This window comes from Aspergillus lentulus (genome assembly GCF_001445615.1).
Source record: "Aspergillus lentulus DNA, contig: Alt12, strain: IFM 54703, whole genome shotgun sequence".
Taxonomy (NCBI): Eukaryota; Fungi; Ascomycota; class Eurotiomycetes; order Eurotiales; family Aspergillaceae; genus Aspergillus; species Aspergillus lentulus.
This window is the reverse complement of record NW_028322115.1, coordinates 1,712,391-1,724,993: the sequence shown is the minus strand read 5'-3', so window position 1 is coordinate 1,724,993 and position 12,603 is coordinate 1,712,391. Positions and strand designations below refer to the sequence as shown.

Sequence of the window (12,603 nt, the reverse complement as noted above, 5' to 3'; positions counted from 1 at the left end):
CTAGCTTATGCAATTGCACTGCTGGCACAAAAGAACGGCACCAGAGGTACCTCAGAGTAGATCGTGATTCTTGACACCATGCAACAACGTCCCAGGACCCACATAACCCTCTCATTGAATAGGATTAGCCAACCAGCCAATCCATGTAACTCGCTCGCACCCTATTGGACTGCATGCATTGATGCACAATATGCTTTTCAATAATCTTGGCTGATCACTTCCCAGATCGGTGGTGGAATAAGGTTAATACGTACATTGGCTAAAATACCAACTACGGACAATCATCTACGCCCGCCAGAAAGTAAGTAGTATGAACTTGTGTTGATTTAGAGGCAATAGGAGGCCCGTTAGGACGTTACAGATGGCTGGACCGCGGCTGCTTTGCCTAAAATCAGATATATTCAGCGTACACAACTCAATCCACCGTTAACGGGGATTAATTGGCCTGTTATATAACGTGAGGAGTCAGACAAGAGGAAACAGATCATGGGAGCTATATCGACTCTCAAGTTGCCTGGCTTCCCACCGACACAGAAACGACTAGACAATATTTATCCAACTGATGACTCTCGTCAGGAGACATTTTGCTCATATGCTCCTCAACGAGGTCTGTCCACGCCGCTGGCAGTAGCGCGTTGACCCGAATGTTATAGCTCCCCCATTCTTTCGCAATTGTACGTGTGAAGCTGTGAACGGCGCCTTTCGAAGCAGAGTAATGCGCCAGACCGGGAAAGGTGTCTAAACCAGTGTCGGAACCAACATTTAGAATGCTGCCGCCTGATTTCTTCATATAAGGAAAGACGGCTTGGTTTGCGTAGATTGTACCTTTGAGGTTGACGTCAACCATACGGTTCACTTCGTCCTCGGTCAAATCTTCACATGGCGACTGGTGTCCAATTCCGGCCGCATGGAGGAAACAGTGCACTCCGCCGAGGTATCTGACCGCTGATGATACTGCGTCGGAGATATCTGCCTTTTTAGAAACGTCGACAGGGTAGTACTTCGCCTGGGCAGCCGACGTAGACGAGATTTCCTTTGCAACAGTGTATCCCAGGTCATCTCGAATATCGAAAATAGCCAACTTTGCCCCTTGACTAGCTAGAAGCCGTGCACCAGCAGCTCCAATACCACGGGCTCCCCCTGTGATAATGATGCATTTGCCCTTTAGTGATGGCAGAACAATGTTTTCCGCCATCGGGACAGAGAATTGTGAATGAGTACTGTAGAAGGGGAACGGTCGGCGCTTTAACACCGGTGGTGTGGGCGCAAAGGCAAGGTAGTGAAATCCACCAACGTCCAAGGAGAGGAAAGAACGCACTTTAATGGGACACTCACACAATGTAATCAATGGTCTTAATGCGAATCCCCATTCAGGTGAACAGGATTCACCTGAATGGAACGTGTTCAGCCGCCTGCGATGTGGATGGAAAATCAATCTCTAGATGGTTGGACCTCAATCTGATTCAGCTGCTTACCTTTACTAATGTCCATGATCCAGTAGAGATGCAAGCAAGGCGGCTCCTATAAAGCAACCCCGTAGACTAGCCTACCATTAGAACATCCTATACCCTGCCAGGTGCTTCACACTGGCCCAGCAGTTCTTCTGACAACGCATTCTCCATAAGTATGGAAAATAGTGAAGAGGATCTTTCTAAGTAACTGAGTAACCTTAATAATCGACCCATATACTCAGCAGGCCTATTGGGTTATCAGCCTTCTAATATAGCTGGGCAAGGAGGTGGAAAATATCACAGCATCAGCTCTTGCAGGTCAAGTAAGGCGACCAGAAGTCTTCAGCCTGGATACATGAGTGGCCACAAGTAAAGCAGCGCATTCAATGCCGTAGCATATCTAATCCAGAGGAGTCACAATACATAGAAAAGAAGCAGCTCATAGTGGCCTTTCTGGAGGTGGTGTAATTATGAAGGAACTATTAGCTGGATACTCCAATACAATCTATTTATACTCACAACAGGTTCCCCTGCACATAGCTCTACCCGTGCCCAGCCCTAGGCTGTGCTGCCATCCTATCCATGGATATGTTAGGGCTTCGCCAGTGGCTCCAATAACCTCACAATTATATGGTGCGACATCAGCAATTAAGCTCCATGCGTCACAGCACCTCTTAGTCAACATCCATAATTAGCAAAACAGCGGATGGAGCGATATCTAGCTGTCAAATATAGCTTGGCTCAGCCAGACCAGTGGCTTGAAGACTGTCAGCACAGTCAACTTGGGTCTCAAGAGTCTGCCATCGTATCGCGATTTCAGCTCGCCAACCTTATATGTCACGACCCAAACCTGCGCAATCTACCTATATAATCTGTGCCACATAGCTCCAAAGGCTTAATTTAGCCTGAGTTGATATGGTGTTAAAGAATAGGAAAGCAAGAGGAAAGGCAGGCAAGGAGACTAAGTTTATCTATAATATAGACCACGCACCTCGATGCCAAGCGACAGCGATGCACTTTCCCTGATTAGGCGCGCTATACCAGATGCAGTAATTTACTATCACCGCAGAGAACGGAGTAACATGGCTGACTTCTAAAGAATATTTTATATCAAACTCTTAATCTGAGGATTAATGCTGGCATAACCAAACCCACTTATCCATACATACCATTAATAGGATCGAATTCACAAAGGACGGCCTTAGACTCATGTCGTTGTGCTTGCCAAAGAATTAAATAATTAGTGTGCTGCTGAAGGCAGCGGCCTATTGTAAATCTGATTCTTTGGGACACGTCAGCAGGCGGGGCAGTGGGTGAGTTTTAGACGGGCTTCAGGCTACATTCAGGCGGAGGGCTGAAGGGGCTGAAGGTAGAGCAGCACGGGCGCTAAACCCAACAAATCAAAAAAAGCTGGTGAACAAAAAACATACAACAGCCGGGATTCGCTGGTGGTCACCCACCCAACTACTAACCGGCCGGCGTGTGGCTTAAGTACGGCTGAGCGGACGGGAAGCCCTGTTTTCCACACCCTATGGTCGTATGTGCTGGATATGAGGTGGATTATATAGATAAGAGTTCAAGGTAAGAGACAATAAGTTGTTCTGCTGGTAAACATGGGGCTAGTCCCGGTTCATCAACTTAGTGAAAAAAGCATCATTTTTATATTTCTCCAGTGCCATCTCCAGATTTTCCCATTGTAAGTCCCTATTTAGTATCAATGGCTTTATAAAGCCCTGGAAGAGGCAGTGGAAAGCCTTCCAATTAGCAAGCTCATGCCCACAATAAAATGAAAGCCGGTGAAGAATCTGCCTGTTTTCACACCTTTAGCAAGATGTTGATGACCTCTATTCACGCACTGCAGATGCTCAACGGCTGAATTACTCTTTCCAAGAACTGCTGGGGAAAGAATGCATCCACAGCATCGTCAGCTGGGAGGCTGGAATCTAAAAGTGTCTTCACAGCGTCTCTGTACAGCTTCCCCATCCTCCACCCAGATCTTCGACTACATGGTTGGGTATATACTCCCGCCATGCTTGCCGACTAGTCAGTTGCTTTTTCCGCCGGTCCGTAACTGTGTCCGCTACTAGAGCCCAGCGCCCTATTTCACATAATACGACACCAAGACTATAAAGATCGCGCTGTTTGGTAAAGCCTAGATGGGCACCTAGATGGGCATTTGGGTGGTAGTAATGGTCTAGAGTAGTGTCCTCAAGAGGCCCACGAGACAGGGAAACTACTCCCTGTGGTGGGGAATACTGAAAACCAGTAATGAACGGCTCTGAGACAGTAACACCAAGGCCATTAGACTTGTGGAGAAACATGATATTATCACTGTGCATGCCTTTATGTAGCCAGCCGGCTGCGTGGAATAGGCTAAAGCCATTCGCCAGCCGGTATGCCAAGCGAAAGCGATCTCCGAGTAGGGGGATTGTGGCGCTCTTTCCTTCCTTGATGAGGGCTTTGAGGCTTCGCGGGGGGTATAACTGGAGGTTGGACTTGTAGCAGAGCTGCACGGAAGGATCTGATTGAGGCAGTCTAAATACAAAGCCCATTCGTTTGAAACCGTGCTCTGTCTCAAATTTGAGGTCGTCATAAACTCCATAGAAAGGGGGCAAGCAAAGCTCAGGCTGGCCCACTCTCTCTAGGACGTAACCGAGCGACTTGATGAGCGCAGAGTATCTGTCGGAGTGAGGTCCAGAATCCAAATGATTCCACTCGACCCACACAGGTAGTATATGTCCGTTTGGATGAAAGAACGTGGCAGTGACTGAGGAGCCAGTTCGAAACTCAATTAGTGATCAGTAATTGTGGTGGCTGAACTCGCAGGCCCAATGTTTGAGCTTTTGATGGAGGCTCTTAGCTTAGGCAGACAAAGCCAAGGTGTGATCCATCTGGTTCTGAGGATTAGACGGTATCTGAAGCAGCTTGGGATTGTTAAGAGGCGCGAGAACCTGAGGCGGAAGCACTTTTCCTGGTAGCTGCGACTCTCCAGATTGTACATTAAGTTTGTGCGGGTTGCTAACAAGCTTTCGGAGCTTAGTGACAACTTCCTGAATCTCTGACTTTCCCCTGACTGTCCATCGTAGCCTAGACTTCGGCTTGGTGATCTTCTTGGATAATGCCGCCGGCAAGGCTCAGTTAGGCGCCAGTTTCATCCAGATCGAGCTCTGGAAGTGTTGGTAAGTCAATATAATACTTGAAAATGAGACTGTTAGCCTCCTCATTGAGCTTCCGGATTTCACCAAGGATCCAGACAATCAGCGCCTTCAAATACTCTGGTTTGTCGCGGAGGATGCATTCATCTGATTGGGACTCATCATTGGCCTTACACAGTTCACCCCAGAGCTAGAGACGCGTTTGCTCGATGTGGTAGCTAAGTGCCAAATACCCGCAGTCAGCTCGTGCGTCGTCGAAGAAAGATTCGATAAGGAGTGCGGTGTCAACAGCGCCCTTGAAAGCGACTACTACACCGACAACCCCTACCACGAATCCAGGGACTTCAAGACCCGACATGTTGGATAGAAGTCTGGGGAGGAGATGCTTTCGTGCCCAAAGCGGGGCAATGCAAGCATTTACGTTTGAGAAGCCAAATGCCTTGCGGAGGTTGTGGAAAGAGCAAAGGATCACCTGCACCTGCATGGTTCTTCTGATCCTTTCGGAAGCGGGGGAGAAGACTCGGGCTTCCCCAGCTGAGTCTCTCCGTCAATAATTATGAATCAAGGAACAAGGATCATTTGCATTCGACACACCGATTGTATGACTGCAGGAAATCCGACAGTCCCGTCTCCCTCCAGCTCAGTGACGCCCAGCCAAGTCAGCCTCGCAATTATTAGTATTTACCTTTCTTCCAACGTGCTTTCATGTCTTTCCTTCCCAAAAGAGTCCTTCCCTCGCGTGTTACCTTTCGTGCTGAAAACTACCTCCAGGCCAAGCATCGTCACTGTAGGGCCTGTACAAAATGGACCGTTCAGGCAGACTTTTCTCCTTCGACGAGGGCTCGTCGGGCATCAGCCACAGCTAACAATGCCCCGACCACGGAGCCGCTGCAGAGTTACTCGAACATGGAGAGAGATGAAGCTTCGCTGAAACTACGGGAAGCGGCGCGAGCGGACCCTGATTTCATAGATGTTGTCCTGGCTGCTGACCTATATGGCATCCCATGGGTTATGCTAAGGTGCTTGGAGTAAACTGGTCCAAGTTGCAGCACAAACCCAAGATTACATACCCAAACATAGGAAATGAGGGCATAGGAGCATCTAATAATAGGAGACTATAAGTCACTCTCCACTTTCGTTGACAACTATTGAGTCCCAATCAGCCGTGACAAAAATCATTTAGTTGGGCCTACTATCGAAAAAGAATATTCCAGATCTGCATATTTGCTGGGAACGTCACGACATCTGTATCTGTTTACTAACATTCTTCGTCTACTCACAATGCTAGCAACAGACGTTCGGGCATGGATGACCTATTCCTCTCCCGTATCTATAGAGAAAGGATTTGGGACCCACAGTCTTCCCGGCAACCAACACCGGAACCCAGCTCATAACCGCCTGAGACGCATGCTGTACTCGCTTGGAGGCACGACTGAAAAGTCGTTGTACTCAATGTTCGGGCGATTGCCGTTGTACTCCTGCCCGTTCTTCTCCAGACTGAGCTCCCAGCCAGTTAACAGGCGGGCGAGCATCAGCTTCAGATTGTTGACGGCCAAGAAGCGGCCGGGGCAGGCCTGGTTGCCCAGGCCGAAGCCGAGGGAGTCGATGGTCGACATGCCAAGCACCAGGGAGCTGGCACCTTCTTTGTGCTGCTCGCGCAGCCGGCGGTAGCGGTGCCCGTCAAAGACTTCCGGGTCCGCGAAAGTCTCTGGGTCAGTGGCGATGGCGGCCGCGGGTGCTGTGACCATCGTGCCCTTGGGGAGCTTAAGCCCCGAGCATTTGAATGTGTAGTCTTGGGTAACGATGCGATTCATAGTGACTACGAGACCTTTGTGTGAGTTGTGGTGTCGGTAGTAACTATAGGGGCAGCAGGGAAGTTGGAGTGCCTTACGTAGGAATACAGGGCTCAGTCGCTGCGACTCCTTGAGAAAGCAGTCGAGCTTTGTTAGTCGCTCAATATCGACCCAGCTAGCGTCGGCTGAAGTGGCCTCCTGGGCCTCTTGCTTTAGCTCCGCTAGTAGCTCCGGCTGAGTGAGCAGGTCAATCAACGCAACGCTAATAGTCTTAGCTGTCGTGTGGATAGCGGCGATCATAGTACGCATCATCGTGTCGGAGAAGTCGCGCAGTGTGACGTTGTCAGGCGAGCCGCCCCAAAGCCATTCGTAGCCTAGAGCTCCCTTCTGCCGGGTCTTGTTATGCTTATCTAGCTGGCCGGCCGCTTTCAGCTCGTTGTACAGTGGCTGTAATCGCTTCATCACATATTGGCGCTGCCTGCGCAGGCGGCGTACGGAGGGGATCAGAGGGGCGACGATAGAGGCGAGGTAGGGAGGCCACCGCCGTACGTCGTCGGCGGCGCCGTAGCGGGTAACGGCGAAGTCGGCGGTCTCCTTGAGCCACGTCGGATCAGACGAGAGGCGCTCATCGACGAGCAGCGCGTTTGTGACGTACGTGATCGTGGGAATAAAGAACTCCATGAGGTTGACCGTCCCGACGCTGCCCTTTTGCTGGGGTAGGTGCAGGCTGAAGTATTGGGAAATGCGTAGGTTAAGCTGCTTCGTGATATCACCCAAGTTCTGGTGAATGCCTACGCGCAAGGCTTTTCCGGACCACTGGCCGCGGTCAGGAGCGCCGGTGTAATCCTGCGCGAAAATAATACGCGAGGCAAGCTGCCAGCTAAAGATATTGTTGGAGAGATGCTTAATCTCCTCCAGATGGGATTTGGGGAGCACGACGCGGTACTTGATGGCGTAGCCGCCAATGGGGATAGTAACTTTGAAGGCTTTGTCAGCTTTGTTGTAACGTCGGTAGCCGGATTCGAGAAGGTTTCTGAGATTCGTCAGGTACCGCTGCCGAGAGTTATTGCCATCAGCAAAGCTGTGAGTGGGAATGTGGTCGAGAGCGTGCTCGTTTCTTTGTCGTCTGAAGATGGCTTGGGCTATAAAGAGCATGCAGCCCATCAGACCAAGCAGGATCATGGGCATCATCTTGTGTTTAGTAAAACGTGATGGTATTCTCTGTACAAACTTTGACGTTGATCGATTCAACTCGACCCCGTTCGTATACGCGAATCAACTTATAAGCCAGAATGCGTCATGTTAGAACTTGTTTGGTTTAGGCAAGCGCTCGGCATCCTGTTGCCAGCTCCTCGGTAGCGCAGTGGCACTATGGAACTCTGCGATGTGGTGGCCACGATCTGCTCGGAGTTCCCCAGAGTGCCATCGTGTGTCTGTCATTCCATTTTGCCGCCCCAACGCCAGTGGCTCGGAATTCAGACAACCAGCCGCGGCATCTTCCGAGTACATGCATTTTATGCCGCCGTCATGGCCATAACGGAGTGCATAAGACCTTTCCAGCACGAACCTCCAGAACGCCGACGATGGAGTCGATCCGTCGAAGGTGGAATGCCGATGCCAATGCCCTTGGAAGTTGGATGCGTAGGAGGTCGACGAGATGAAGATACAGGATGATGGAAATTTGTTACTGGAGGTCAATTTGCGGAGGTTGTCCGACGGTCGCCAAAAGGAAAATTCTGATCACAATCTTCTTTTTCCAGTGTAACTTGCCATGGTACTCCCGCCGAGTAGACACGGGCTTTCTAGTTGCGAGCAGTTGTGGAACAATGCTATATGTTGGGCTTGGTACAGAAGTCAATCATTTGCTGTAGATGAAACTTATTCTGCTAAATCACAAATGCTTCGAGGGTTCCAGGTGCGAACAGTTCCTCCGCCTTGTACTGCCGCTTAGCCAGCCCTTGACTATAGGAGTACGACAGGAATTTCTCGATTACGTGCTTGTTCTCATGGAACCCATCTTTCCACCAGTCTTCACCCATAATGGACTGTGTTTCCCTGACATGGTCCTCCAGCCAGGGCAGCATGTATCGTAACGCCGCTCTCTCAACCAGGGCCTCAAAGGCCAGCTCTTTCGATTTTGCAAACCCCTTTTGAAGTTCTCTGGCTATCCAAGGGTTGGCTTCGTAGACTGTCCTTTTGATGGCAATGACGTGCATGATAGGAAAGATTCTTGTTCTCTCGAAGTAGTCGGCCTCCACAGCTTTGAAATCCGGGAAAAGGTGGGTGCAGTGGCTGCTTCGGCCGACGCTAGAGGGACGGGAAGCACTGAAGATGGCATCGATTTCCCCGTCTTCCAGCATCTTTGAGAGATTTTTACCACTGTTAATGGCAACTACTTTGACCCCTGGAGGCAGTGTGTGGGGAACTTTGCTCTTCCGTTCAGTCTTCGAAGGTTCGATGGCGCCCGTGAAGAATTCGACCTCGGTGGGGTGAACACCAAATTCGTCTTCTAAGATCCCTCGTTGCCACACGGCAGCGGTCACTGGTCGAAAAGTCAGTTTCAGGCGACGTGAGACTAGAGTGCTTGCATTGACTTTGGTACTCAGGAATGCCAATGCGCTTCCCCTTGAGATCGGAAGGCTTCTTGATGCCCGAGTTCAAGTTGATGTACATGGATTGGTGCCTGAAGAACCGCGAGGGAAAGACGGGAATGGCAATGAACGGTGGCGGTTCGTGGCTCAGGGTTAGGACATAGGACGATAGACTGAGCTCGGAGACATCGAATTCCTGAAAGCGCAGCTGCCTGAAAAATCTGTGCGGAGCTGTCAGCTTCGTCTTCGAGAGCAAAGCACGGTACTTACGTTTCCTCCACGCGATAATTAAGATAGGCGAGCTCGATGCCTTCTAGTCGCACCCGGCCATCTTCCAGGGCCTTAGTACGGTCATAATCCCAGCAGGCGAAGCTCAGCTTCAACACCATCTCCGGCTGTTTGTTGTATCGGTCTAAGAGGGAGGCAGCCGAAATACGGGGTTATTACTTGGAGACAGTAAAGGAATCGAGTATATTGTCGCCAAACTACCGTTCCAGGCCGTTGAGTTATATCTCCTCTCCCCAACGGGCCATGGTGAGGCCGGAAATCAAAAACTTTCCCCGCATGAGCTGTTTGGTAGTCCCAAATTCAAATGGGACCCGCCACGCCTCCGCCCAATGCGTGTGTGTGTGGTGATTGATTATGACAAATTAACCCCGATAAGCCCGAGAGCGCCCCCTCCGCGTCCCCGCCCACTGTCTCCCGTAATTTTAGGGTTCATAAGGGAATGCCGCTCCGCGGCGTTGCTTGCTCTCGTCGTAAGAGTGCGTCAATTGTTAGCACCATGTCTGCCACTACCCACAAGCAATCCAATTCCAAGCGCCTCGGCTTTGGTCGAGCCTGCAATGCGTGCCGTAAACGCAAGCATCGTTGTGATGCCCTCGAGCCCCAGTGTTCCGGTTGCCGCAGTCGAGGCAACGCTTGTGAATACTCCGTTAGAGCTACTAATAAGTGAATCTTTGCGGATGGTTGTTCTGCCACATCCCGCTGACGCATACACAATGCAGGGGCGTCGTTCAGGGTCAGGAGGATAGCCTCAATCATGGTCATGCTATAATCATTGAAGTCTCACCTAATCGCTCGCCTCACCCTATATTGTCCCCTCAACGCAGCAGCCCGCTAAGCACAAGTGCCCGACACACCCACTCTGCAAGCTCGCTACAAGAGGGTAGGCAGGGTTCCGTCAGCCGCGAACCGGCTAGTAGTTCGTTGCGAGCAGGTGCCGCTATCGAACTGAGTAACCCGACCGGGTACTTTGGCAACTCTTCAGCCATTAAATTTGCGTCCGTGGCCCAAAATTGCGATAAGGACTCCCTGACGCGCGATGAGAATGAGGTAAGCTATTGTCGTACCATTCTAGCGTCCATGGCATCGTGCTTAGACTGGAAAGCTTTATCTCTCGGAGGACATTGCCACTCTCCCTGAATCATCGCCTCGCGAAGATCTTCAGCGATTCCAGTTGCTGCTTGGTAGGTCTGAAGCTAATCAGCTCGTCGACGCATACTTTGCTCGTGTTCACCTGCTCTACCCGTTCGTGCACGAGATGAGCTTCCGCTCGCACTACGAGCAGATTTGGATCAACCAGCAGCCGCAGGATAATGCCTGGCTGGCGATACTCAACATGGTGTTTGCCTACGGTTGCGAGTTCTGCCCGTGCCCGAATGGTATCAGCGCGGCCCAGCGAGCCTCCGAATTTGTGGAACAGGCAAAACAAATCATCCTATGTCAAGTATTCAAAACATCAAGCTTGCATCTAACTCAAGCCCTACTTCTACTATGCCACTGGCTTCAAGGTGCCCTCGAGTTGAACGAGGCCTGGAACTTCTTTGGTCTTGCCATTAGAAGCGCAATGAGCATTGGCCTTCATATTAACCCGAGAGATGGTGGTATCTCGTCGACGATAAGTCGTGAGATTAGGAAGCGCATTTGGTGGGGGTACTTTGTGCTTGACCGTACGTTGAGCATGAAGTTTGGACGGCCACCCTCAATCATTCTGGCTAATGCTTTCGATGTGGACCTCCCGGCGGACGTAGATGATCAATATATATCGGACTCCATCCAAACCCCACGCCAGCCAAACGGGAAACCATCCAGGATAACGGCATTTATCCAAACCATTGGACTCTCGCGGGTGATCGACAACGTGATGAGTATGCTGTATCTCAAAAGCAATAAACTAGATGCTAGCGCTGGCACCTCGTTGCCGGTCCAAGAAGATTTTCAACTTCTCGGAAACATGCTGCTGCTAGACGGACAGCTCCAGTCATGGTGGAACGGCGTGCCTGATTATCTAACCAGGTCCTCAGATTCGTCAGAAGGTAAAGATTTAACTCGACAACGGAATGTCCTTTATATCCGATACGTGCAGATGAGGCTGCTCTTGTTACGTCCGTCGGTGCTCCTGCTGGGCAAGGACAAGTTCCAAGACCGCTTTTTACGTGCGGTCGCAACCGAGTGTGCACAGCGCTGCGTATGGGCGGCGCAGGAAACGATCCAGCTCATCCACGGAAAATATGAAGAACAGCAGCTCCATTCCGTTTGGTACCTTCTTCATTGTCAGAATCCCGCTATTCCAGCCCAGAAGACCAACACTGATTTCCAGCAGATATCTTCTCATCCCTGGGAGTCCTGATAGCAGCCCAAAGGTTGGGGATACTGGCGAGCTGGGACTCCAGCAGCAATCATCGTATCCCGGCAATTCTTGATGAAGGAATGGAGTTTCTCCGCTCTGCAAGCCATCAAAGTGGCATCGCCCACCGTTACATGCTGCTCCTTGGCCGACATCTTGGTCAGCTTAACGATAGTCTTAACAGTGACAGCGCCGTTAGGAGGCCAGGCTGCGATGGCAAGGATGTCCTGGAATCAAATCTCCCGACTCAGGTCGATTCAGTCGACCTGGGCAGGCATCCTGCAAGGGAACAGACTGGCTTTGAATCTGGAAGTATGAGCTTCCCTGACCTCAACGATTTTTTATTCGGCATGGGTATCCCGCAGAACTTTTTGGTAACGGACTGGCTCTCATATGACTGGTCTGCCGTATGATATCATCTGACGAATCGGCTGGCTACAGGGCTGTGAAACTACTTGTCAAGAGCTTGCATATATATTTGTGCTCGAGTTAAATACTAGCACTCAGGTGACGTCGGTAGCCGTTTTGTATTATTTGACACCGTGAATGGGGCAGTGTGCGGAGTTATGAGGCGTGTTTTGGGATTCGCTCTTCCTTTGTCAGTGGCTATCAACACCTAAGCAAGCATATATCAGTTGTGGAGAGCCACAGCCATGGTGCCCAGAAGAAAAAGAGATACAAAATGCAAACTACATCGTCGATTGTTTGGACTTATGATTCCATCGACATTCTTGCTGTGAAAAGGAGAGGAGACGAATGTGAGGGCTATATGCCTGATAGACAGCCCGAAAGAGATATACTGGGATTTAAGAGGTTCGAAGGAGCCCTTGAGCAGAGGAGTAATTTATACCCTCTATGAATACGACTATCTTTCATACAAAAATCAATATGGAAGAGTCCTCCAATGCTATACAGCGAGATACTATGTCTCAGTGGTAAATAAGGCTGATTCTTCAACCGTTGCCGCGTCCTTCCGGACCTTCA

General features: G+C 50.4%; 4 protein-coding genes and 1 non-coding gene across 5 annotated transcripts; 1 reads left to right on the top strand and 4 right to left on the bottom strand.

The window, feature by feature from the left end:
- Positions 1-505: 505 nt before the first annotated feature.
- ALT_6493 (SDR family NAD(P)-dependent oxidoreductase) lies at positions 506-1,195 on the bottom strand (the record flags this gene model as incomplete). Its single annotated transcript, XM_033562791.2, has 1 exon — positions 506-1,195. The coding sequence occupies one exon, from the start codon at positions 1,193-1,195 to the stop codon at positions 506-508; it is 690 nt and encodes a 229-aa protein (XP_033418682.2).
- A 1,679-nt stretch (positions 1,196-2,874) lies between these two features.
- On the bottom strand, positions 2,875-2,990 carry ALT_r071. Its single transcript, XR_004500607.1, has one exon. It is a non-coding gene; the product is annotated as an 8S ribosomal RNA (ribosomal RNA).
- A 3,004-nt stretch (positions 2,991-5,994) lies between these two features.
- On the bottom strand, positions 5,995-7,590 carry ALT_6492 (cytochrome P450; the record flags this gene model as incomplete). The annotated part of the gene is made up of 1 exon (XM_033562789.2): positions 5,995-7,590. One exon carries the CDS (start codon positions 7,588-7,590, stop codon positions 5,995-5,997), a length of 1,596 nt encoding a protein of 531 aa, XP_033418680.2.
- A 695-nt stretch (positions 7,591-8,285) lies between these two features.
- On the bottom strand, positions 8,286-9,379 carry ALT_6491 (4,5-dihydroxyphthalate decarboxylase; the record flags this gene model as incomplete). The annotated part of the gene is made up of 3 exons (XM_033562788.2): positions 8,286-8,941; positions 8,994-9,211; positions 9,261-9,379. The coding sequence occupies 3 exons, from the start codon at positions 9,377-9,379 to the stop codon at positions 8,286-8,288; spliced, it is 993 nt and encodes a 330-aa protein (XP_033418679.2).
- Positions 9,380-9,774: 395 nt separating this feature from the next.
- Positions 9,775-11,622, top strand: ALT_6490 (uncharacterized protein; the record flags this gene model as incomplete). Its single annotated transcript, XM_033562787.2, has 3 exons — positions 9,775-9,941; positions 9,998-10,325; positions 10,372-11,622. 3 exons carry the CDS (start codon positions 9,775-9,777, stop codon positions 11,620-11,622), a joined length of 1,746 nt encoding a protein of 581 aa, XP_033418678.2.
- Between the last annotated feature and the right edge of the window lie 981 nt (positions 11,623-12,603).